Here is a 21,900-nt window from a genome sequence, read left to right on the forward strand (position 1 = left end):
AGTACTGAGATATCAGAATGCCTGACTTCCCCTTCAGGGAAGGCTGACTGAATAGGGTAATCTAGATATCCACTTGATGAATTGGTGGGTAGATGGATAGCCAACAAGTCGCATATAGTTCATTAGCGATCATCTAGGTGTGGCGAGTATCTAGTGTTTATTGTAAAACTCAACTTTTAGGCTGTTGGTTTTCATACTAAAAGGAGACTCGGGGGATATATCAACAGACTTGGCAAATCTCCGCTGCGTATTAGCCGTGAGATTGGAACAAAATGCTCAATAGTCAACTTCCTGTCTGATGTGACTACATTCTCAGGGATAAAACGCTTTTCTGGCCCTGCTGAAGGCCATCACATCAAGAGTGGCCCCCTAGAGGTGGGGACAGAAATGCAAGCTAGCTTTTGCAATGTCAGGCGTGGGGTGTTGGGACCCTCTGTCAAGTTCAGGTGACCCTCCACTGTGTTCTGAGGCAGCCAAGTTGCGTGACAGACGCATAGAGACGAGTCCTTTTATGCAATACAGCACTCCCCCCTCCCCAAAGCCCTTCGAGGGCCTCCCCCAAAGTATACTGAGAACAGCAGCGAACCAAACAGCAGTTTCTTCCAAGAATGCCGGCCACCGCTGCGGCTGCCAAACTCATGGGGGCCTTAAAATCCTTATGCGCCTAGAAATAACAGCTATATTTCGACTAGAACACCCGCACCGTGGGCTGTTGACATTGTGTATCAATTTCTTGACCCAACTTTTTAATATTTTTAAAAATACACAGTTTTAGGACCTACAACTATGTAATCTTTCTTTTTTTTCTCGCTATGACCAAATAGCTCAATTTATCATTTAAAAATCAAGCCATTAGACCAAGCAATCATTCGGAGGAGGCAGTGATGGGGAGGCGAGATCAGAACATCAAGTGGAGGCCATAGAATTTTCAGTGTCTCCTAAATGCCTAGAAATGACCACCATGATGCCAGTTTTATTTCAGGAAACGCGGGCCTGACTGCTGAAGGAGGAAGACACCTTTAGTGAATGAGGGCTTAGCGGGGAGAAGCGGCGGGGTGTACGATTCTATTCTAGCCCGAGTACAGCCAGCGGGGTACCCGGCACCGGGAACAAGTTCCAGGCTGGCACAAGGCGGCGGGCCGCCAGAGGGGGCGGAGCCTCGAGGAGCCCCGCCTTGGACCCTTGTGACGTAGGACAATGCCTGCCACGCGTCCGAATTTGGTCCTACGGGGAAAGCCACACTCCCTTGGACACTCTACAGGGCTCACACTAGGCCTGAGGGTCCTGCTTTGGGAACCATGCATTTCCTAGTGAGACTAGCGGTTTTCCTCAGCCTGTGTGGCTGTTCCAACGCTCAGGGACAAACGAAAGAAGAAGACACAGAGGAAGTGAAAATAGAGGTTCTGCATCGTCCAGAAAACTGCTCCAAAACAAGCAGGAAAGGAGACTTGCTAAATGCCCATTACGACGGCTACTTGGCTAAAGATGGCTCCAAATTCTACTGCAGGTAGGAGATGCTCCGTGCAGTTCAAGCTCAGCCAATACACCGGATCTTGCCCCCCATCCCACACCAGCCAGAAGCCAATTGATGCTTCTGTTGTAAGGTTTTTGTTTGTTTGTTTGTTGGGTTTTCTGTTTTGGTTGTTTTTTGAACAGTAAATTAAGTCAATATGCCAATTTAGATTAGAAGACAGTACCTAAAAAACTGCTTTTAATTGTTGAAAATGTTAGCTCGGTAAATTGACTGCAGACCCTCTACAAAGCATGTGTACTACTGACCACCACTACTGTCCTGGGGACCCCTACAGCTGAATCTCGAGGCTGCTCAAAAGGATAGTCACACTTTGTTTACCCAGAGTTGAATTCTCTTTCCAAACAGAACGTATTAGAAGCTACCGCATTTTGTTCTGGTCTTCAGGGAGTCATTTTCTGACAGAATCCCTGGTGATTTCATCCACCTTGCTCTCCCATCCCTAGTCGGGTTTGATTGGGTACCCTTTCTTTAGCTGTGCCCTCGAAAGACAGGCCTGGCGAAAGCGATTCTTTCCAATTTAGAAGGAAACTTATTCTTCCTATTTAGAAGAGAAATTTAATGAGATGTTTACTTTCGGTCCTTAAAATGAAATCTGGGGCTCAGCCTGCCCCTTTGATTTTGGGAATGGACCCAGAGAAATTAAATGAGTTTTGTTAAAGTCATGCAGCTAGTTAGAGTCAGGAGACCGATTTTAAAACTTCGACTGTTGGGTAGTTTTTGTAAGGATGACAGTAGAACAGAAATAGAATGACTTCTAGCGATCCTTTCTGCCAACACCACAAAGGACGGACTTACGGAAGAATGCGAACATGGGAAGAGAGATTCCAATTTTAAATAAAAACCAAACTTTCCTTCTTGACATCTGCTCATTTAAGTGCTAAGTATGGTTTCTTGCAGTCGGACACAAGATGAAGGTCACCCGAAATGGTTTGTTCTTGGTGTTGGGCACGTCATAAAGGGACTAGACATTGCAATGATGGACATGTGCCCTGGAGAGAAGAGAAAGGTGATTATACCTCCCTCGTTTGCTTATGGAAAAGAAGGTTACGGTAAGAACCTTTGCCTGCTCACCTCGTTTGAAACCCCTGTCAACGCCACCTATTTGAACTCTCTAATACCTAATTAGCAGTCAGTTTCCTAAGGGCGATTTTGGCATCCCCCTGTCTCCTAGAGTCATGGCATCTTTGAAGCCGTTGGCTGAGTCTTGAAGAGGCAATCCCCCTTGCCTTGGTTTTTCGGCAGGAGAAGACTGTTGCCCCAAGTGATATTGAGAAAAGCGAGTGCTTCGAGCTAGTCAGACCTGACATTCTCAAAGAGATGGTTCCAGATCTCTACAGCTTCATGCTCACTGCTTTCTGTCAGTCATTTGCTCCCATCACAATAGTTCCTAGGACCTGGTGTGTGACTCATGGTGGGAGAGGGCTTGCCCCCACCACCTGACTTTCATCCCAGCACTGCACTACAAAAGAAAAAGAAAAAAGACAGCCTCCCACGGCATCATACTTTTATAAGCAGTATGTGTGTGCGTGTGTGTGTGTGTGTGTGTGTGTGTGTGTGCGTGCATGCATAGGAGCCCGAGAAAGAAAGAAAATTGAAGATAATTTAAATGCAATACTATCTTCAAAAAGTGGTGAGTTGGTTGCTTCTAGACAAAACAATGTAGGTCAAGTTTGCGCTTCAGTCTCTTTCCTCAGCTTCTGAGTTGTCTCGTCAACATCCTGCTTACCCTCAGAGTATCCACATCCATCTTCAATGGGCCTAGGCCCATTATCCTACAGCAAATGGCTAATTTCTCATTTACCAAAACTGGTTTATGCGTAGGTAAGAAGGACTGCCCAGCTTCCCAAACTACCAACAAACTATATCCTTTCTCGTTGACTTTGAGGAGTCTCCAATAAACATCTAAGCAATCTCACTGACACATTTATTTTACTTATAAGAAAAGTGAGGCCTGAAAAAATACATACATTACCTGTTGGTATACCTGTATTACAGTAGCTTAGAGAAATTTAGGAAAATCTTCTTGATTATGTGTAGCCCTGGCTGGTCTGGAACTCACTCTGTAGACAGGCTGGCCTCGAACTCACAGAGCTCCTCTTGCCTCTGCCTCCCAAGTGCTGGGATTAAAGGTGTGCACCACTGTCGCCTGACTATTACATAAGCTTTTAAAAAATATTCTTATTAATTCTTTTCTTTGAGAGTGTTATGTAGGCACACAATATATTTTGATAATATTCACCTCCACACTGTTTTCCCCTAATTTCTCTAAGATCCACTGTACTTCACTTCTCTAACTCCTCCCGACTTTCAGTCATTCACACATACACACACACACACACAGAGAGAGAGAGAGAGAGAGAGAGAGAGAGAGAGAGAGAGAGAGAGAGAGAGAGAGACCTCCTACCGGATTAAATTTGTGTTGTCCAAATACTCATGGTTGTGAGACCATACAATGGAGCATGCTCAACTTACTGGGGACCAAAAACCATCAGCTGTCGATAGCTCCTCAGTTAGGGGTAAGGGCAGGAATGCTAGCATGTTGACCAGCTTGCTCTGTATAGGTCTTGTTCTCTATGAGCTCAATGTACGTGTCTATTAAAATATAACAGTAGTTATAACTTCATTTTAGGTGATGTCTGAAGAAGTTTTTCTTCTGGCAAAATGTCCTTGACTCGTGTCACGGAACACCCCTGCATGTCTTGAAGTGCATGTGGCTTTCTAGTGCTTTAATTAACGGTCTATGTGGTATGTATATATCCTTTGCATTAACTCCTACCTCTTCTTTCTACCTCTATAAATGTAATTCTATTGCAATGCACATCTATCTCCTTTTTTTTAGCTTTAATATTTTTTTGTAGAAAAAAACTAATTAGCAACATTTTCTGCATTTATCATAGGCTTGTTCAGGAACTTCCCATGCATGTGTGGTACTTTTTTCTTGGGAAATTTGAGTTTGGGCTTCGAGGAGCTCAGTGGTGTAGGTCAGCTCACTTGCCTGTCAGGCCCTGCTTCCAGCAGCAGCAGAATAACAAAGGGAACTTGTGCTTCGAGTCTGTCTTAATTACTTTTGGAAGTCATTTTTCTGTCCTTCGAAGTCAGGTATTTTGTAGAATATTGGGTCGGGACTTTGACGACAGGTGCTTGCTGGCGGGTAGATTCTTCTGTGTTCCAGCTTTGGAAATTACAGTGCACTGCTTTGGGCTATAACTTCTGCCTCTTCCTCTTTGGGTGATAGACATATTTTAGCAAGAATCTTCTACTTGACCATTAGACATTGCTGTTTCTTTTGCCAAACAAGCTTAGCTACTTTCAAAGGCTTTCATTTAGCAGATACTTGTGTATATGTCCTACATCACATGACCTATAAGGCCTGGAAACATGTTTACTTACTGCATCTTGGCAACCCTATGAAATATTAATCTGATATAGCTTCATCTTGCTAAATTCACCAGCTGTATCAGCTAACAGATAAACTTTATTAAAACTATTCAATTTCATTTTTAAAAAATTTATTAGAAATATCTGTGTAAAACTGCTTCTGGACTTTTGTTACTGCATTGAACTTTTCACTGTAAAGAATTTTATAAACAAGTTGATATTTGTTTTACTTATTCTCCTGAATTAATTTATAAAATCATTTTCTTAGAGATTATACTTTGGAATCTTTTTTTTTCTTTTTTTGTTTTTGTTTTTGTTTTGTTTTGTTTTGCTTTGTTTGATTGGTTGTTGGTTTTCTGAGGCCAGGTTTTTCTGGTAACCTTTACTGTCCTGGAACTTGCTCTGTAGACCAGGCTGGCCTCAAACAGAGATCCGCCTGCCTCTGCCTCCTAGGAGCTGGGATTAAAGGTATGTGCCGCCAGGTCAGAGGTCAGAGGACAATTTTTGGGAAGAGTCAGTTCTATCCTTGCACCCTATGGGTTCCAGGTATTGAACTCGGGTCATCAGGCTTGGCAGCAGGTGCCACTGAGTCTGTTCACCAGCCCAACTTTGGAATTATTCTTCTCTTACATTTCTTCCCTATACCATGTCTCTGTCTATATCATCATATAGGATGATCAAGATATAGTAACAAAAATCTTGGTTTATTATAACTTAACCAGGAAACTGGTCCAGAAGGGCCTTTGACTGACCTAGTTTAAAATATACAGGGAGAAAAATTTTCCCAAAATGTTTTTATAAAAAGGTGACAAAATAGAGAAACCCTGAATTTTTTGATACTAAACTTAATGGTCTGAAAGCAGTTCTTCTAAGCTCTAAAACCCTGATACTCATGCGATCACTGAATGAATCTCTGAAAGCCATTTTCAGTAAGTCAAACTGTTAAAATTTAAACCCTTAGCAGAAGGCAAGATTCCACCCAACGCAACACTGATGTTTGAGATTGAACTTTACGCTGTGACCAAAGGACCACGGAGCATTGAAACATTTAAGGAGATAGACACAGACAACGACAGGCAACTCTCTAAAGCCGAGGTAATCAAAACTTCATGTGCGCAGTTTGAGCTTTTTTCATTATAAGTCAAAAGTAATTATGTTGAAGAAGATAACTCCTTAGTTTTCGCTGGTGTTGGCTCTGATTGCTTTAGTAGGGGCTACTTGCTGGAGATTCCGAACTCAGAGAAGAAAATATCCCTTCCCTTTTCTCTGTATATAGGAAGGTCAAGAAAACCCTAGTATAAGACTTCATGGTGCAGGCCTGTAGCCTCGGTTATTCCCAAGCCTGACATAAGAAAATAATACCTTAAAGGACAGCCTGGGCTACAAAGGATTCAAGGATATTCTGGGTAACTTACTAACACGCTGTCTCAAAAAGTGCAAAAGGGTCTGGGAATATGGCTCAATAATAGAGTTCTTGCCCGAATACCCATAAGGCCCTGGTTTCAATTACCAGTACTGGCAAATCAATCAATCAATCAATCAATCAAGAAAAATCCCAAGCTACCCATGGCTCTTCCGGCATCTACACTAGAGAGATAGACTTCTTTCCAACAGTACTGTATGGACTTGTCCCCAATAGTTCTAACCTCTGAACTCTGACGTAGATGAGATTATGTAGAGCTAGCAAGACTTTGAACTGAGTGGGCTAAGAAATTGGTAATCATGAGTCCATCTCCTATAGATGAACTAATAAATATTTGTAATAATTATACACGTTCTTCACACTTTCTTGGTCCCAGATAGTAGTAGTATAAGCACGTAAGCGCGTGATTGTATCTAGTCTTAAGGACAGCTTAGGTGACAGTCACTTCTGTCATCTCTCGTAGATGGGGAGATGCTAGGGAGGCATGTTGAGTACTTAGTTGCAATTATAAACCCGGGATTGCACCCCAGCTGTCTGGTTCTGTGCTTTGAGCCTTGGGCACACCTTACCTTCCAGGTACCCCCATCTTGAATGTTTCAGGGAAGCCCACAGAGCCTTGTCTAGTCCCACAGTCTACGCTTAACTTGGCCGTCTTCCTCCTTCATTCAGAGGTGATTAGAAACATAACATCACCTTGGTAGGTAATGAGGCAGGTGGGCCCTTGATTTCAAATAGTTATTTCAGGCACTTCAGGGTTGAGATAAGGTGTCATTCTAGTCCCAAGCTGTACTGGAACTGTGCTGTAGTATAGGCTGGTCTTGAACTCGTGGAAATCCTCCTACCTCTTCCAAGGGCTAGAACTACAAGAACAAGCCACCAGCCCTAGCTGCTAAGTCTTTGTTTCTTTTCCTATTTTCTTTCTTTTTTTGTGACTGAGGATTGAATTTAGAGCAAGGTATTTCTAGGCAAGCACTAACCCCTAAGCTACATCTCCATCTCCAGTCTCCATTCTTCTTCCTCTCCCCCTCCAACCCTCTTCCCACCCAACTCTAGTTCCTCCTCCAGGAGCCTCATAAATAATAAGTCCTTCCTTGAGCCTCCTCCACTGGCCAGCAGGGAGAGAGGCCTATCTGCCAGGTGGCTCACCTTGCTTTTTCCTGTTGTGATAAAGACAACAGCCGAACAAAAGCAACTTGAGGGAGGAAAGACCTTATTGGGCTTCCCTATTCTGAGTTATAGTTGGTTGAGGGAAGCCAGGGCAGGGACCTAATGGCTGGAACTGAAGCAGAGACTACAGGGGAACACTGCTTACTGGCTTCGTCCCAATATCTTGCTCTGCCTGCTGGGTGCTACACCCCATGACTACTGCCCATGGTGAGCTGGACTTTCCCATGTCAATCATTAATCAAGAAAATACCTCACAGACTTGCTCCAGGCCAGCCTGATGGAGGCAGTTCCTCAACTGAAGTTTCCTCTGCCAGCACACACCAGGCCTTAACAGGGTCCCTAAAGGGGAACAGTCTTCAGTGTTACTTCTCCTGACTCCTCATTGCCCTCTTTGGAAGGAGTAGCAGCAGCAAAGGGTTCGCTTGGCACCCTGGGATGCGCCCTGTGCACACACCATGCATCAATTACTTAAGCCACACCCAGGGGTTCCTTCTGGACTACGAATGTCCCTAGACATTAGTGTGTCTCCAGTTCTGGAAAATAAAAGTAGAGGAGATCCAAAATACGCTCTGCTTCACTACAGTTTCCCAGGCGTCTTGCTGGGTCTCAGCTACATTGTCACGGGATGGGTAAGAATGGTTTTTGCCCAGTTATAACAATTTAGTTATCGTCTGTTGACGTGGACCCTGATATCAGTATATGGTATAGACCTTTCTCTCCTTTGACAGATGATATTCCTAGTGTTCAGAAGGTTAGATGTTTTGTTGCAGACCATGTAGTAGATACATGTGTAAGCCCAGATCTGAAACATGAACTAACAGAAACTTCCTTGCTTAATGAGCAGAAAGATTTAATGGGTTGTTTCTTCAGGTTAAATAAGGTGGGAGTGGGGTATAGTATTAAATTACAAAATGAAAGTAGTGTAGAGCCCATTACTGATAAATGAAAGTCGTGGGGCTGGAGAGATGGCTCAGCAATTGAGCCTTTCCTGCTCTTGGCAGAGGACCAGCGTTACCTCCCACATCTGCTCCCATCAGACCAGCAACTCCAGCTCCAGGAGATCTGATGCCCTCTTCTGGTCTCTCTGGGTGCTGCAGGCACAAAAACATTAATAAAATAATTTTAAAAAATTAAAGTTGTGGGCTGGAGAGATGGCTCAGCGGTTAAGAGCACTGACTGCTCTTCCAGAGGACCCGGGTTTAATTCCCAGCATCCACGTGGCAGCTCACAACTGTCTGAAAATGCAGTTCCACGGGATCTGACACCTTCACATCAATGTACATAGTTAAATAAATCATTAAAAAAATTAAAAAAAAATTAAAGTTGTGTTCCTGCCCACCGCCTTGTATCTTTACATACACCGTATAGAAAAAGAGTAGTTTTTGAACACCACCTTAATTAGTTATGAAAAGATAGTTTTGGTTTAGAAAATGCAGAAAGTTTGAGGCTGTTTTAAACACTTTATACTTACAAAGGATTGTTAAGTCTCAGCAGAAAGGGGAAAAAATGTTCCTCCTTTCATATTGGATCAAAGTCATGACTAAGAACCTGCTGCAAGGCCCACTGACCATTCTAAAGTCATGTGATGGGTTATGCATGGATGTGTATTACTAAATACTGTTCGGCGTTCAACTCTGCCTTTCAAATGGCCCAGACTTGCAGAACATTATCTCCAGCTCAGTAAACTATGCTTTCCTTAGCATACATCAGCATTTTCCTAGGGAAAAACAGTTGTCACGTAGATATCATTAAATTATGCGGTGTACACATTTTAAGAAGTAAAAAAGTTGGCCGTGGTGGTGTCTACCCATAGTCCCAGCTTCTGAGGGAGCTGAAGAGCGGATTGGGTCTATGAATTGAGACCAGCCTGGACAACACAGTGAGAGATGGTGTTGTCTCGAGACAAGGAAATGGGGGGGAAAACATATATTTTTAACTTAGCTTAACTCAGTGTAAATAGTCCCACTTCAGCATGAAGCCTCCAACATTAGTGCTTTCAGTTAGTGTCTCCCAAGCCTGGGGTGTGACTTACATTTACATGAGCACGTCGCTGGTTACCATAGCCACCCCCAGACCTTGCTTGTGGCTAATAGGAGAGCACTCCACTGCATGTAGAGAAATGTCCCGTGCTGCAAACACAAGCAGGCAACACTGGAGAATGTCTGGAGTCCCCGGTTAGCTTGATGGTGCAGTAAATTCATTAGTTCCAGAGACAAAACACCAATGAGATTTTATCAAATAATAGGAGTGCATAAGACTGTGCTCGCCTTCCCTAATATGAACAGTGGATTATTAGAAAGTATTTAGTTTCAGGAAGAAAATATAGATTGGTGTGGCTAGTACCACCAATCTACAACCCCAGGGACAGCTAATTTGAACACCCATTTCTCTTCAGAAATCGCTTCAAAAGTTAAAAACGAAAAAATTCCTGGGCTGAGCCTGGTGGCGCACGCCTTTAATCCCAGCTCTTGGGGAGCAGAAGCAAGCAGATCTCTGTGAGTTCAAGGTCAGCCCGGTCTACACAGTGAGTTCCAGGCTAGCCAGGGCTACAATAGTGAGTTCCAGGCCAGTCAGACCTTGTTTCAAAGGTATCTCCAAACCAAACCTTAAAATACTTTTTTTTTTTTTTTTTTTTGGTTTTGGTTTTGGTTTGGTTTTTCAATACAGGGTTTCTCTGTGTAACAGCCCTAACTGTCCTGGAACTAGCTCTTGTAGACCAGGCTGGCCTCAAACTCAGTCTGCCTCTGTCTCCCGAGCGCTGGGATTAGAGGCGTGCACCACCATCGCCCAGCTGAAATACCTTTAAAAATGTTAACGGGCTGGCAGGATTTCCGGGTGACTATAGCTCTTGCTCTAGGCCGAATGACCTGAGTTCAGTCCCCAGGATTCCACACGGTGGAAAGAGAGAACCAATGTCCATCAGTTGCCCTCCGACCGCCATGTGGCCGCCATGGTCCTTGAGTGCTTCCCTGTAAGCAATCAGATAAATGACTTAAAATTGTTCTATCACTCGATATGCTTATTCATTACTGTAATCATTTCTCAAAGTTGGCAGACATTTATTTGTGCAGGTTTCGTTATTAACGACAGTCTCTTCCGGTCCTCCAGATCGAGCTTTACTTACAGAAGGACTTTGAGAAAGATGAAAAGCCCCGGGACAAGTCCTATCAAAAGGCAGTTTTGGAAGATATCTTTAAGAAAAATGACCACAATAGAGATGGCTTCATTTCCCCCAAGGAATACAATGTGCACCAACATGATGAGCTGTAAATTTTACTTCTTTGTTAGTAAATTACTATACTTCGCTTTAAAAAAAAAAGTCAATTTTCTCCACGTTGTGGTTGCCTGTTTTCCCTTCTGAAAAGGTATTTGTTTCCTTTAATAAACATAATTTTGGTGTGATAATGTGAAACTGTTTTGCAAATCTAACTCTGGGGTAGGTGTGATTGATTGTATTCCCTGTTATTTTCTTCTGTGAACATAAATTGTAGCGCCAGGGAATGGGCCTGTATTCCAGTGGGTGACACCCTCCTTCAGGGCATGGATGCTATTCCAGTTCTGAGTCATGTTCAAAACATTAATGTGGTCCAACTGTTGAGGAGAGAAGAGATGCTGGCCCACGCCGCTAAAGGAAGGGCACTGGAACATGTAAAAATCTGGATGCTTCCTACGTATGTCAAGCAGGATGGCTCTGGCTGAAATAAGTGAGCTCAGAACAAACAAAGCTTTTTCTGTTCTCTAAAATGTGTTCTTTCCAAACGTGTTCATTTTTAACACTCAGATGTGTCGTTGACAACATTTCTCTTTTTTCTTTTTCTACATTGTGAGATAGTGTTTTGCTATGCAGTCCAAGCTGGGCACAGACTCTGTATCCTCCTGCCTCAGCATTCTGAATGCTGAGATTTTTAACAGAAATTTTATCTAAAATGTAGAAGTTAAAAAAAAAACTATTACATTAGTAAATGCCACCTGTGCATACAAAATTTAACCCCTCCGCTACTTTCTCTTACCTTCCTAACACTTTCTGGTCACTAAGTCGCCTACCAGTTTACTTCCCTCAGTGTGCACAAAATATAAATTAAGTAACTATGTGAACACCTTCCTTGCCCATCATTTATCATACAAGGCATTTGTTGGGCTTTCTGTTTGTTTTTGCTTTTTTTTTTTTTTTTTTATGAGATGAGGCCTTGCTGTAATAGCCCAAGCTTGCCTGGAGCTCACTGTGCAGCTTAGCCTGATGTCAAAACTCAATCCTTCTGCCTCAACTTCCTGCACAGTGGGACTACAGGCATATACTACTTCACCCAGCCTATACAAAGTACTTCTGAATTTGTTTTTTAAAGTTAAGGCTCCATTAGCTGAAGTGTGGTGGCTCAGTTAAGGGTGCTTGTCTAGCATGCCTGAAGGCCCACCTGAGTTCAACCCCAGCCCCATAGGATCTGAAAGTAGTGGCAGACACCTATAACTCAGCACTCAGAGATATAACTATAACTCAGAGATAGAGGCAGGAAAATGAGGTATTCAACATCACCCTGGCCTACACAGGGAGTTCAAGGACAGCCTGGACTACATGAGGCTCTATCTAAAAGAGAAGAAAGAAAAAGCACATATGTTAAATGGATACACGTACCCGAAAACTTATCTTTTAAATACCAATTTAAATATAAATCGTTACCCATCCTACATATGTGCAGTGTGCCATGTTCTGTTTCTTGCGATTGCTTCATGCCTTTGGGTGAATCTAACAGTAACAATGTTATTCATTTAATCTATAATTTTTAAACATTTTTACAATCTTAATAAAAGATAATTATTTAGCTGTTGGTATATGAAAATTTCAGGTATCTTAGAGAATAGATAAAAAAGATCAAGGCCCACATATAACCCATAACTCACCTATTCCCGAGGATGAGGTTGGCAGGTCATGTGAGTCCAGGATTTTTTTTTTTTAGTCCAGGATTTTTAGATCAGCTTTGATAACATAGCAAGGCTCTAGCTAACCCCCCAAAAGAAATTTGCAAACAAAATATATTAAACTCATTGAACATGTCCAAAGACACAGGCCTGTCCTGTTTCTCTTAATTGGCAGTACTCAATGTGCAAAGCAAAGTTAGTAGGTAGCATGACAGCCCATTGCCACTGCCAGTTACAGTGTTAACTGTGCACAGAGTCCCAGGCTAAGCTCGGTGACTTTAATCTGACACCACAATTAAACATTTAGTAATATATTAAATTATTAACATTTTTTTTCTCCTTTTACCAAACCTAGGGCCCCAAAGTAACCACTTGTGCCTACGTGTCATCTTTAGTGGCTGAATTAAAATAGGATTAAATATAAAATAAAGGGCTACTTAAAATGAGACACGATTCCCAAGGGATTGTGAAGAAACGGACAGGTTGTGAAAGAGTGTTTCTCTTTGAATTTTGTAATAAGATTTTGTTTAATATAAGCAATGTTACTAATCCTCATAAAAATCTATGAGGAAGACAGTGGTATCCTACCTCACGAGTGGAAACGCTACCTAAAAGGCCTTCTGCTTTTTCAAAAGTTCATCCAAGCAAACCTAAACAGCTTAAGGCTTGTGGAACAATAGTACATAAAATACCAACAAAGCGGGGCTGGAGAGATGGCTCAGTGGTTAAGAGCATTGCCTGCTCTTCCAAAGGTCCTGAGTTCAATTCCCAGCAACCACATGGTGGCTCACGACCATCTGTAATGGGGTCTGGCGCCCTCTTCTGGCTTTCAGGCACACACACAGACAAAAAATATTGTATACATAATAAATATTAAAAAAAAAAAAACACCAACAAAGCTACATGGGCGTGGTGTTGTACACCTTTAATACCAGCACTTGGGAGGCAGAGGCAGGAGGATCTCTGTGAGTTCAAGGCCAGCCTGGTCTACAGAGTGAGTTCCAGGACAGTTAAGATGAAACAGAGAAACCTTGTCTCCAAACACCAAACACCCACCAACAAAGCTTGGTCCTTTTTCCTTTTATTTCATTCTTTTGTGCCAAATATCAAAACAAGGGACGGCATGAAGCCTCACATACTTCACCCCATCCACAGAGCACTGGAAGCAACCGTAAACCGTCTCCCGTTTCAAGTTCCCCATTCCACAGAGTATGCAGGGCCCTTTGGGAATGTTGTGGTTTAGTAAGTTCACACGGATGTGAGTCCCCTCCTTGAGGGAAATGTCAGTCATGCTAAGGGGTTTGTCATAGTAGTCGGCAAAGAGATCGTCCAGGTAAAGCTGGGAGCGAGAGATGGCATCCATCACTCTCCTATCTGCAAAACAGAACCCAGAAACGTGTTAGAAGTCCAAACAGCCACGCAGCTGTGTTGATAAGGGTGTCAATCCAAACCATCCATCAGGAAATAACTGGGCTTTAAACGTGTTAACTGGCGGGTGAATGAGGAGCAGCCTCATATCCTGACACAGAAGGAAAGCCTTCATAAACCCCTTTGGCAGACATACTTCTTTCGAAGAGGATGTTCCTCAATCTGTAGAGCACGGCAAAGGTGGTCGTTTCTTCCCTTTCAAACCCTCCTTTTGACACTGACGTGACACAAAGGTCTACAAAACAATTGGAGATGTTGTTATAATTACCTAATAGTTGAGTATTTCATAGAGGATCTGAATTCCCATACGTGCAATTCATTGGTTTTTCTCTTAATAAAGCTAAACTTTACACATTTGCAAGTACAAAATTTAGAGATGAGAGAGTACAGTGACATGCCTCTGGCTCGCCCTGTACCCAGCCTGTCTGGCATGGGCCTTGAGTATTCTTTAGACACTCTGTATGCACAGACTTAACGTATGTTTCTAGAAACAATTCCATAGCATACATAGTTCTTTAAAACATCTCTCAGAGACCATTGTGTGCCCAGAGCTACCCCCAACCCCCGTCATGGTTTGTCCTTCTCTGTTGTGCTCATGGGATGGACCACTACTGGGTCCCCTAAGGATGTTTCCAATGTTTTGTTTTAGAAACTAAAGACCCTGTTTGTTCCTCTATCACTGTACATTATGTCTCAGTATACCTAGAGCATAAATTCCTGGAAATAAAAAGCCAGACATTGTGCGCATAGAGAGATTACATTTTGACGAATGATATTTTATATTCCTCTCAACAATATAGTCAATATAACTGTAAAACCTAACAGCTGCAGGGCTCAATGCTGAGTTGACTTAGAATGTAGTTTCGGTTCTAGGTTTCCTAAGCCTCCTTCCTCAGGACTACAGAAACTAACAAAGAAGGTCTACAGATGTAAATTACCGTAACTAGGGGCTCCCTTGCCTGGTCCTTTTGGGGCTGTATCTGGTCTTGTTATGACTCAGTCAACTAACTTTAAAGTCCCGTGAGATGTAGAAAGCCAAGTGAGCTGTACCGAGCTACCACACAAGATGATGATTGTAGAGGAAATACTAAATTCTAGAGTGTTTATTATTTTAAGGGAATGTGAAGCTAGAAAATTATGTCTAGACAGGTACAAATAAATTGATTATTAATTAATTAGTATCACCCATTTGGGCACCAGACACCTTACTGTCTTCAGATTCCTTATTTACCACTGCAACAGCTACCTATTAGAAGTCATTTATTAACCTTCCCATAAAAGCTAAGGCATATTTTGTCAATGGACCTTGTTTTATTCCTAACCTATAGTTGTAAGTGGGGCAGTATGGAGTCTTCACTACAAAGCACAAAAGAGGTGCTGGGAAGTTAGAGGGGGGTGATTTCCCAGCTATTTCACCCTAGCATATGAAGGCATAATGCTTCCATAACCACGAAAACCAGAGGGGAGACAGAGAAGGAAGGCAGGAGGGAGGGAGGGGTGGGAGGAGGGAGGGAGGCAGGAGGGAGAGATTCGTTCCTATTACATTCTCCCTAAAACTACCATCACAGGAGCTCCGGGCATAGCTTTTACTCACCAAAGGCACCATCCAAGTAAATGAAGAGTTCGAAAACACTGAAGGCTATCGTTGTGTGTGCTGGGAAAACAATAGCCTTTTCCCTTCCTTTGGGATTCTGTTCATCCATAAAATGAAACTACAGCAAATGGGTGGATAAAATAATGTTATTACAGAGCATAGCAGGGCAGGGTAGCTTGTCAGAGAGACAAACTTTGCATAATCCCACCCAGAACAAAACACAACCACCTACCCAAGCAAAGCACTGCCCTGCCTCAGTTAAACCTTATGGTGGACTCCCATGCATGATCTATGCCAGCGACTTTTTAGCTTCCTGACTTTAGGGTTGAAGTCAGTTTCTTACAGTAAACCCTTTTCTTTAAGCCTTGCCCATCTGCTTCAGAAGTCCCACAGCTGCAGGCAGCTTTCCCAGCCCCCAAAATGACCATCATTGAGTAAGCGTTTCAGCTTGTGCCCCTCAAATGACTGATGCTAATTAGAATTTGGAGAATATCTGAATATAGATTCTGGACAGAACCCTCATAATGTAGTGATGGATACAATCAGGTAACTTTATGAGATGGCACCCCGTATTCTTGAGATGTCTTGGTCATCGTACATAGATTATGTGTAATATGTTAAATTGCAGCTGGAGAGGGTTGAAAAGATGACCACTGAGTTTTGTATTTTTAAGAGGTATTTCTCTATGACTATTAGAAGGGCCAGCCTGTCCCAGAGATTCTCCTCACTATGCCACCTCCCTCGTGATGGAATCGTAGACACACACTATAGCACTTAGCTTTCATCCAGTTGCCACAAGTCACATTCAGATCTTCACGCTTACACAACAGTACTTTATAGACAGAGCCGTAACATGTCCCACTTTAAAGTGGTATACAAGCTCATGGGTTTCATAATGGGGTGTGTGTGAGAGTATGTGTGTGCATGTGTGTGTATGTGTATGTGTGTACGTATGTATGTATGTGTGAGTATGTGTGTACGTATATATGTATGTCTGTGTATGTGTGTGTATGTGTGTTGGTGTGTGTATGTGTGTGTGTGCGAATGCACTGCCCTCCCCTTTCCACCTTCATACTAGTCTTCACTCCCTTCCTTCTGCATTCAGGTCACACGTATTCCCTCCTGCCCCCCAATTTCTCCCTCCCCTTTCATGGTCTTCTTTCCGGTTTCGTGTCCTGTACACAAACACATGCACACGTGTGTGCACACACACACACTTAAAGCTCAATTCTACATATATGAGAAAATGCAATATTTGCTTTTCTGAGTCTGGCTTATTTCAGTTGACAATTCTTGGTTCCATGCATTTTCCTGCAAATATCCTAATTTCATTTTCTTTACTATAAAAGAAAATGTCACCTAACAATTGGTTTTAATCCTATCAAATCATTACTAGGTGTCATTGGTTGGTAAGGATAAGCAATATAAATAATTTCCTATTTTTTTAATTTTCTAAAGATTTATTTATTTTTATTTTACGTGTGCCTGCATCCAATCCCTTAAAACTGGAGTTACAACCACTTGTGAGCCACCATGCAGGTGCAGGGAACCAAATCTGGGTGCTCTCAAGGCAGCCAGCTCTCTTGACTTTCTGTTTTCTAGCCAGCTCTCCAGCCCTGTCTTCTAGTTTTTAACTTTTAAAAGGATTTACACAATATGAAGCATATTTGGTTATTGATGCTGTTAATTAGAAAAAAACTACTTTCACAGAAAATCTAAATTCAGGGCTGGTGATATGGCTCAGCAGATACAGGCACTTGCCACAGCTCCCGGCCACCTGGGCTTGCTCACTGTGACACACATACAGAAGAAGAAAACTGAGCTTCACAATTTGTTCTCTGACATCATCAACATGCACACTGTGGTGTGTGCACACTCACACACACATGGAGAACATTAAATAAATGAATAAATAAATGTAAAAAAAATTGTTGGAAAATCAGTTTCTAAAATTCAGTATGAATTGCATTACTTAAAAGCAAAATCAAAGAATATAACATCTGGACTTACTTTTTTGTTCTTAATACAACACTTGAGTACTATTTAATTGGAGGAACACCAATATACACATAAATTCACAAGGATTAGTCGTCTGTTTGTATTGTATTACACAGGTTTAGAACCCAAGTTGCCTTGTCTGGTGTTCTTATTCTGAAGCCCAGCCACTCTGAGGCTCTTTGTTTCCTGCCTCTGGCGAAAGGCAGAAACCCATTATGAGGAACTTTTTGAAAACTCCACAGTACCTCCGCAGTTAGCTAGTGCCCCCCGAGTGTGTTTTACCCGCATGGCTTCCCCTCGAATGCCAGCGTGCACAGACAGGGAGCACTGGCGTGTGGTTCTGATGCTCTCCATGACAACGCACAGCACGGCTTTCCTGCTGCTCTTTGATTGGCGGATCAAACTGTGGTCAAAGTTAATTTTTCTAAAATAAAATGGAAAAGGTATGCGCACAAAATGCTTTACCATGTGATCACACAGAAACGAAGGCACCTGTCATATTATCTGTGGTCCAACCCAACTATGTGCTAGTAGAGGCAGGCATAACACAAATCAGAAAATATAAATCATTTCACTCAATGGTCTCGCCCTTCTTGTTTTAGAAAATGGAGGCATGGCTTTCCTTTTGTAGAACCGGGTACTGAACCCTGGGCTTTGTGCATGCTAGACAAGTGCTCTATCACTGAGCTGCCTCCCAGCTACCCACCACCTCCTTATTTAGACAGATCCTCAATAATTTGCTTAGGGTGGACTTGAACTCACGATGTAGCCCAAACAGGCTTTGAACTTGTGATTCTCCTGTCTCACTCTCCCAAGTGTCTAGGATCACTGGCCTCTGCAACTTCACCTGAACCTCCTAGTTCTATAGAATGTTCTCTCCTGTCTAGAGTCTGTTGGAAGCACAGTTTGCATTATTTCAATTTAATAATTTCGCAAATTGTGCAGAGCCACAGTGATGTTCTGTGAAACAACAGAAAATGTTTATCAAATGATTTTTAATTTGGTTGGGGTACCAATCAGCTGCTAACACGGAGTCTTTCAAATGAATAAAAAATATAAATTAAATGGCAAAATATTTTAAGCATTCTTTGCTTTGGAGTTGATACGGTTAATCATTTAATGGAAATACTGCAGTATATTGGGAACTTTGTACTGACCGTGCGGTAATTTCCTTGAGTAACGTTGACACCTCCACTTCATGCTTGGTTACTACACCAAAGGAAGCTTTGACCGCGATGGAATCGGATCCAGTAACATTAATCCCAACGTCATTCACGATATGGTTGTTTCGCCTTCCATAGAGGGAAACATCTGACTCATCTTCATAATTCAGTAACTGATAAGATGAAATACCTTAGGAGAAGGAACCTGATATGTTGTGGACGTCTCAAATTCGTACATTATCATTCTAACATGACTGAAAAAACGCTTTTGCTCATATGTTAATTAGACAGCATTTTCAACCTCACGAAAAGTAGCATTTCAGGCAATTTTACTGCAAAAAAATAAGAGTGTACTTAACAAACTCAAATTCTCTGTTCAGATAACAGAACACATCTACAGCAATCAAGATCCCTCGGGCAGCTGAAATGAAAACAAGTGTCTATAACCAATGACTAGACATCATGCCCATTTTATAATCTAGTTTTAAAAACACAGCTCAGGGGTGGGGAAGGGCTCAGCTGGTAAAGAGCGTGCTTGCAGGCATGAGGATCTGAGCCTAAACCCCCAGGACCCACATTTTAAAAAATTGCATTTACCCATCTAAAATGATGACTTTCACTTATTGATCATGTGAAATGGGTAAGACCAAATAATACCTGATATTATACAGGACGGAAATAATCATTTCCTTGCTCTATTTAGTTTAAAACATCTGATAACTGATTTTAAAAATTAGGCAACAAGAGATTTGACAGGATCAAGACTTAAGCATTATTCGTCTTAATGATACTACTACCATATAAAGGCTGATTTTAGTTATAACACGTGTATTATTAGTATAATTAATCTATAGGACCTCCGTTGGGCTATTACTGCTATAGCTCCATGGAGAGTCGCGCGCGCGCTGGAGCATTTAAACTTACCGGCCGAGATGTCTCGGTCTCCTAGGAGAATATCTTTAAGTGTGAAGGGCGTCGAGGTAAATTTGTGTCTAGGAAACAGAAAACAGCGCTTCTTTTTCACCACCAGACTCAGGGGTTGGTACTTGTCGGCTTCACTGAGGCTAGGAACAGGCACTAATCTCCCTCCGTCTCCAACTTGCTTAACAAAGCTCTTGGTAGCAGCGGCAAACATAGTACTATCAAGACCGTCATCGACTACGACCCTGAAGCAAAGAACCCATTTTTGAAGAGGAAAACCAGACGCCAAACTTCGCCTTGTGTGATGTTAAATCCAATTACGCAGACTGAAACTCTAAAGCACGCTCTCACCAGGTCCTTTACCGGTGTGCAGTTCACAACACTGCCTCCCTTCATGAACTCCAGGCATGAATAATAGAAAGCGCTGTAAAAGGATGCGCTAAAAGCGAGTCTAAGTGGGACCGGCCGTCTACAGCTACAGTACACACAAAACCAAATTCAAACATACTACCAGTGTCTTTGAGGAGACCACAGTTGGGAGTGCTCTGCTACCAGCAATGAAACAGATGGCAAGGAGGCTTCGAGTCCTGTGGGATACAATGTGTCAGGCCTGGGTACCATCTATAGTGGACAGGATCCAAGAGGAATTCCTTCATGAGGCCAGCAGGGGCATTTTGGCAACAGAAAAGCACTTTTGAATCCTCACAGGATACAGATCATTACATGAGCATTTCTCTCCTCTGGGATTTAGCATGTCTATAAAACTATGTGTTTAATACCAAATATCAACTCACAGGATATAGAGGAACGATTGTAAGCAGCTCCCTATAGAATTCTGAAGGCTTTCAGTTACAAATTCCATTACATATTAAAAACTACCATGGAAGTCTCTTACTTTGAAACTGATGGCTCAAACCACATCACCTGATAGGGTTCTGCTGGATTTACCTTTTTCCCCCCTCATTACTCTCCCAATTACTTAACCTATAGAAATAGTTATATAAAGCTTTGGCTTGTTTTCAAGGAGTTTCGTGGACCCATTAAAATAAATTTCTGGGGGAAAAACCTATATTGAGATATTGTATGATCATAAGTGGTTGACATATTTTGAAAGTGGTCCTTACAAAACCCTTATCAACACATAAGTGTAATAGTATTATTGGGTAGTGTCCTAATATGCAGAAATAAAGGAAGGGACAGTAGAATTCAACTTGATTCGATTCTGGATATTTTTACTTGCGTTCAAGTATTTGGGCTTCCATGCAACCAAAACCAAATTCCATCTCAAAACCAACTACTTTGGTAGGCTGACCTAAACATTTTATTTATTTATTTATTTAAAAACTCACTCAGGTTTTTTTAAAGATTTATTTATTTATTTATTATATATACAACATCCCTTCCCTGTATGCTTGCATGCCAGAAGAGGGCACCAGATCTCATTATAGATGGTTGTGAGCCACCATGTGGTGGTTGGGAATTGAACTCAGGACCTCTGGAAGAGCAATCAGTGCTCTTAACTTCTGAGCCATCTCTCCAGCCCCTAAAAACTTTATTTTTAAAATAACTTTTAGCAGCCTGTTCATGAGAGCACTCCTAGAATTCAGTTCCAGAGCATCAAGTAAGCTCCAGAGCCACTGTGCAAAGCAGTTCACAAACCTCTAAGACTCGCTGTGCTGCTGTCGACACACCCACAACACACTCTGAAGGTGGAGCATCCAGATTAAAGCCAGTACTCCCCTCTGCACAAATCAGCGGGGTGGGAAGAGCGATCCTGGACACTGCCCTAAATATCCTTGCTGTGCCCTCCACCTCCCTGGTACCTGGTCCGTCTCTGGTCTCATCGTGGCTCCTGCAAACGCCTAAAGCAGCGGTTCTCAACCTGTGGGTCGCAACCCTTTTGTGGGTAGTCTACCAGATCTCCTGCCTATCAGATATTTACATTACGGTTCATAACAGTAGCAAAATTATGATTATGAAGTAGCAACGAAATAACTTCATGGCTGGGGGTCACCACAACATGAGGAACTGTATTAAAGGGTCGCAGTAGGAAGGTTGAGAAGCCCGGTCCTTAAAGCCTGCAGGTCACAGGAGCTGGCCAGGCAGAAGAGGTGTCCAGGCATCCAGTACTCTTAAACTAGCCCACCCGGATAGCCTACTGCTCCTTTAGCCGACACTCTCGCGTCTCAAAATGCGGGATTTTCTTCGCAATTTTGCATTCAGAATTTTCGAGCCTTTCTTAAAGTAGCCCAACCCTTAGCTTTCTCCCTTGCTGCTCAAACCTGCTGGCTCTCGGCCTACTACAAGCGTTCTCACCGGAAAGGAAAGGGCCTCCCTCTAAGGACAAAGGACTGAGCCTCTGCGTCACTAAAGGCGGGAG

At 42.4% G+C, this 21,900-nt stretch overlaps 2 protein-coding genes across 6 annotated transcripts; one reads left to right on the plus strand and one right to left on the minus strand.

Annotated features, from left to right (window-relative positions):
• Positions 1-1,205: 1,205 nt before the first annotated feature.
• Fkbp7 (FKBP prolyl isomerase 7) lies at positions 1,206-10,914 on the plus strand. Of its 4 annotated transcripts, XM_042055447.1 has the most exons (5): positions 1,206-1,507; positions 2,432-2,586; positions 4,169-4,279; positions 5,874-6,007; positions 10,611-10,914. In XM_042055447.1, exons 1-5 carry the CDS (start codon positions 1,299-1,301, stop codon positions 10,770-10,772), a joined length of 771 nt encoding a protein of 256 aa, XP_041911381.1. In that variant the 5' UTR covers positions 1,206-1,298; the 3' UTR covers positions 10,773-10,914. The 4 variants fall into 4 exon arrangements, with proteins under 4 accessions (XP_041911381.1, XP_038192814.1, XP_038192815.1 ...); XM_038336886.1 differs by lacking the exon at positions 4,169-4,279 and having other exon boundaries at positions 2,432-2,583; XM_038336887.1 differs by lacking the exon at positions 4,169-4,279 and having other exon boundaries at positions 2,432-2,583; positions 5,877-6,007.
• Positions 10,915-13,497: 2,583 nt separating this feature from the next.
• Positions 13,498-21,868, minus strand: Pjvk (pejvakin). 2 transcript variants are annotated; one of them, XM_038337337.1, is made up of 7 exons: positions 21,837-21,868; positions 19,524-19,591; positions 18,594-18,789; positions 17,719-17,860; positions 15,439-15,556; positions 13,981-14,079; positions 13,498-13,790 (listed from the first exon to the last, which is right to left on the minus strand). In XM_038337337.1, the coding sequence occupies exons 4-7, from the start codon at positions 17,788-17,790 to the stop codon at positions 13,498-13,500; spliced, it is 582 nt and encodes a 193-aa protein (XP_038193265.1). In that variant the 5' UTR covers positions 17,791-17,860; positions 18,594-18,789; positions 19,524-19,591; positions 21,837-21,868. The 2 variants fall into 2 exon arrangements, with proteins under 2 accessions (XP_038193265.1, XP_038193264.1); XM_038337336.1 differs by lacking the exon at positions 21,837-21,868 and having other exon boundaries at positions 19,524-20,831.
• Positions 21,869-21,900: the final 32 nt, after the last annotated feature.

Source organism: Arvicola amphibius, chromosome 7 (assembly GCF_903992535.2).
Source record: "Arvicola amphibius chromosome 7, mArvAmp1.2, whole genome shotgun sequence".
Taxonomy (NCBI): domain Eukaryota; kingdom Metazoa; phylum Chordata; class Mammalia; order Rodentia; family Cricetidae; genus Arvicola; species Arvicola amphibius.